This window comes from Octopus bimaculoides, chromosome 28 (genome assembly GCF_001194135.2).
Source record: "Octopus bimaculoides isolate UCB-OBI-ISO-001 chromosome 28, ASM119413v2, whole genome shotgun sequence".
NCBI lineage: Eukaryota > Metazoa > Mollusca > Cephalopoda > Octopoda > Octopodidae > Octopus > Octopus bimaculoides.
Genome location: NC_069008.1, coordinates 2,186,335 through 2,189,366, shown reverse-complemented (window position 1 = coordinate 2,189,366; position 3,032 = coordinate 2,186,335). Strand labels below are relative to the sequence as shown.

Here is a 3,032-nt window from a genome sequence, read left to right as displayed (position 1 = left end):
GGATGAAGTTTCAAATATGTTTGTGGCATCTTCAGATATTGATGAAAATCAGAATTGATGGGAAAACATTTGAAATAAATGAACGGTAAAAAGTGAAACAACAAAATAAACATTGTTCTGAGAGAAGAAAACTATTGAAACAATGGCTAATGTTACAGACTTAAAGGATTGATACATTATTTTGTTGAAGAGATGCAAAAACAGACTGAAAAATCCTCATACCATTGTGGTATCTGTCAAAAATCATTTTCTCTGGAAAGTAACCTCATGAATCACAAATGAATCGATAGAAGTGAGAAACCATATCCCTGTGTTATTTGTGGTAAATCATTCTCTAAAAATACTCACTTAGCTGAACACAGATGCATTCATACAGGTGAGAAGCCATATCATTGCGGTGTCTTTGGTCAATCATTCTCTAGAAGTTACGATTTCACTACACATAGATGTATTCATAGGGGTTAGGAGCCATATGACTGTGGTATTTATGGTAAATCACTCTCTACAAATAGACAATTGGCTACACACAGACGTATTTAGATAGAGAAGCGACATCACTGTGATATCCGTAGTAAATCAATCCCGCATACTTGCAACTTAACCAGGCATATCCGTATTCATGCAGGCGAGAAGCCATATGACTGTGGTATTTGTGGTAAATCATTTTGTCAATCTGGTGTCTTAAATCAACACAAACATACTCGTACAAGAGAAAAACCATATCAGTGTGATGTCTGTGGTGAATCATTCTCTAAAAAGGATGGTCTCTCTTCACAGGCGTATTCATACTGGTGAAAAGCCATATCGCTGTGACATCTGTGGTAAATCATTCTCCACTGGAAGTCACTTGACTACACACAAATATATTCATACAGGAGAGAAGCCATATCTTTGTGATATCTGTGGTAAATCTTTTTTACAAACTTGTCATTTAAATCAACACAAACATACTCATACAGAAGGAAAACCATATCACTGTGATATCTGTGATAAATCATTCTCTTTAAGTACATATTTGACTAGACATAAACGCATTCATACTGGCGAGTGGCCGTATCACTGTGGTAAATTATTTTGTCAAACTGGTCATTTAAGTCAACACAAACGTACTCATACAGGAGAGAAGCCATATCACTGTGATATCTGTGGTAAATCATTTTGTCACACTAGTCATTTAAGTGAACACAAACGTACTCATACAGGAGAAAAACCATATCAGTGTGACATCTGTGGTAAATCATTCTCTGTATCTGGCAACTTGACTAGACATAAACGTACTCATACAGGAGAGAAGCCATATCGCTGTGACATCTGTGGTGAAACATTCTCTGAATCTGGTAGCTTGACTAATCATAAACGTACTCATACAGGAGAAAAACCATATCAGTGTGACATCTGTGGTAGATCATTCTCTGGATCTGGTCCCTTGACTAGACATAAACGTATTCATACTGGTGAGAGGCCGTATCACTGTAACATCTGTGGTACATCATTCTCTAGATCTGCACACTTGACTAGACATAAACGTACTCATACAGGAGAAAAACCATATCAGTGCGATATATGTGGTAATTCATTCTCTACAACTGATGGTCTCACTATACATAAACGTATTCATACTGGTGAGAAGCCGTATCAGTGTCACATCTGTGGTAAATCATTCTCTGAATCTGGTCACTTGACTAGACATAAACGTACTCATACAGGAGAGAAGCCATACCACTGTGATATCTGTGGTAAATCATTTCTTCGAACCAGTCATTTAAGTCAACACAAACGTATTCATACGGGAGAAAAACCATATCACTGTGATAAATCATTCTCTTTAAGTACTAATTTGACTAGACATAAATTTATTCATGCAGAGAATCTATATTAGTATGATATCTGTGGTAAATCATTCTCCCACATTATAACTTTACTAAACACAAATGTATTAACACTGGAGAAAGTCCATATCGCTGTGATGTCTGTTATAAATCTTTGTCTACAACTTGTGTTTAAGTAGATACAAACAATTTCATAAACAAAAGAGGCCATATCAATGTGATATCTGTGGTAAATCATTCTTTCATTTAAATTTATTTGTCACAAACGTTTTCATAGGAGACAATATATCTCATATCTGTAGTAAATCATTCACTTTAAGGCTTAATTTAACTACTCATATGTGCATTCATGTGTGAGAAAACACATATCACTGTGACTTTTATGGTATAGCATTGTAGTTTTCTAAATAAACAGAAATAGTTAATTTCATTGTTGGTTTCTAAATAAACAGAAATATTTACTTTTTGTCTCTTCATTGTAATGTGGTGTTATGAGCTGTGTGTTGGTGGTGGAGAGAGATGAGGCAAACGGAAGTGAAGCCAGACCGGAAAGGTCGGACACACGCGGTCGAAGGCCAGCACGTCTGGCAGTCAGAAGACAGACAGCTTATGAGGAAGACGTGTTTTGATCTCGAGCGATTGTTTACTCCGCCGCGGTTTACGAGCTAAGGTCCAACGTTTCATTCTGTCCTTTTGCTTCTTGTTGTCTTTTTCGTCCATCACACCACATGTATCATTTTGTAAATTTAGTATCTTAATATATTTATTTGCATGCGATCACATTATGCGTATTTCAGTATAATGTAAACCTGTCATATGTTTGTGGGTACTACTAAAGCAGCGCGGATCCGAACGCGCTAGCTAGTCGTGAGTGGTCGATCCTAACCCTAAACACGTATTCATTTGCACACGCGGGTTAGGGATAGGGTTAGGATCGACCACTCAAGACTAGCTAGCGCGACTGCGCATTCGGATCCGCGCTGCTTTAGTAGTACCCATCGGCAGTTCTCAAAATCGACCTCGGCGGAATTCGAACAACGGAATGGTGCTAAGTATTTTGCCCGGTTTCGTAACGATTCTGCCAGCTTGCTACTTTCCCGGTGCGGGATCGAACCCTAGTTACAGACTACAGAAAGTGAAAGAAAATACTCAATACAAACAAAACATGATTGAATAGAGCCACCTACTGGATCATTCGGGAAA

At 37.7% G+C, this 3,032-nt stretch overlaps 2 protein-coding genes across 7 annotated transcripts in view; both read left to right on the top strand.

The window, feature by feature from the left end:
• Positions 1-3,032, top strand: part of LOC106878344 (zinc finger protein 135-like) — a 34,737-nt gene that overhangs the window by 21,969 nt on the left and 9,736 nt on the right. The window contains exon 1 of one of the 6 annotated variants that reach the window (XM_052977690.1): positions 7-376. The exons of 4 other annotated variants lie outside the window; for them this stretch is intronic. The gene's annotated coding sequence lies outside the window, so the exon portion shown is untranslated. Of the gene's footprint in view, positions 1-6; positions 377-2,350; positions 2,500-3,032 lie in introns of those variants that run through there. One more of the 6 variants, XM_052977692.1, reaches the window with a different exon arrangement.
• LOC106878340 (zinc finger protein 678-like) lies at positions 371-2,259 on the top strand. Its single transcript, XM_014927535.2, has one exon. The coding sequence runs from the start codon at positions 731-733 to the stop codon at positions 1,877-1,879; it is 1,149 nt and encodes a 382-aa protein (XP_014783021.1). The 5' UTR covers positions 371-730; the 3' UTR covers positions 1,880-2,259.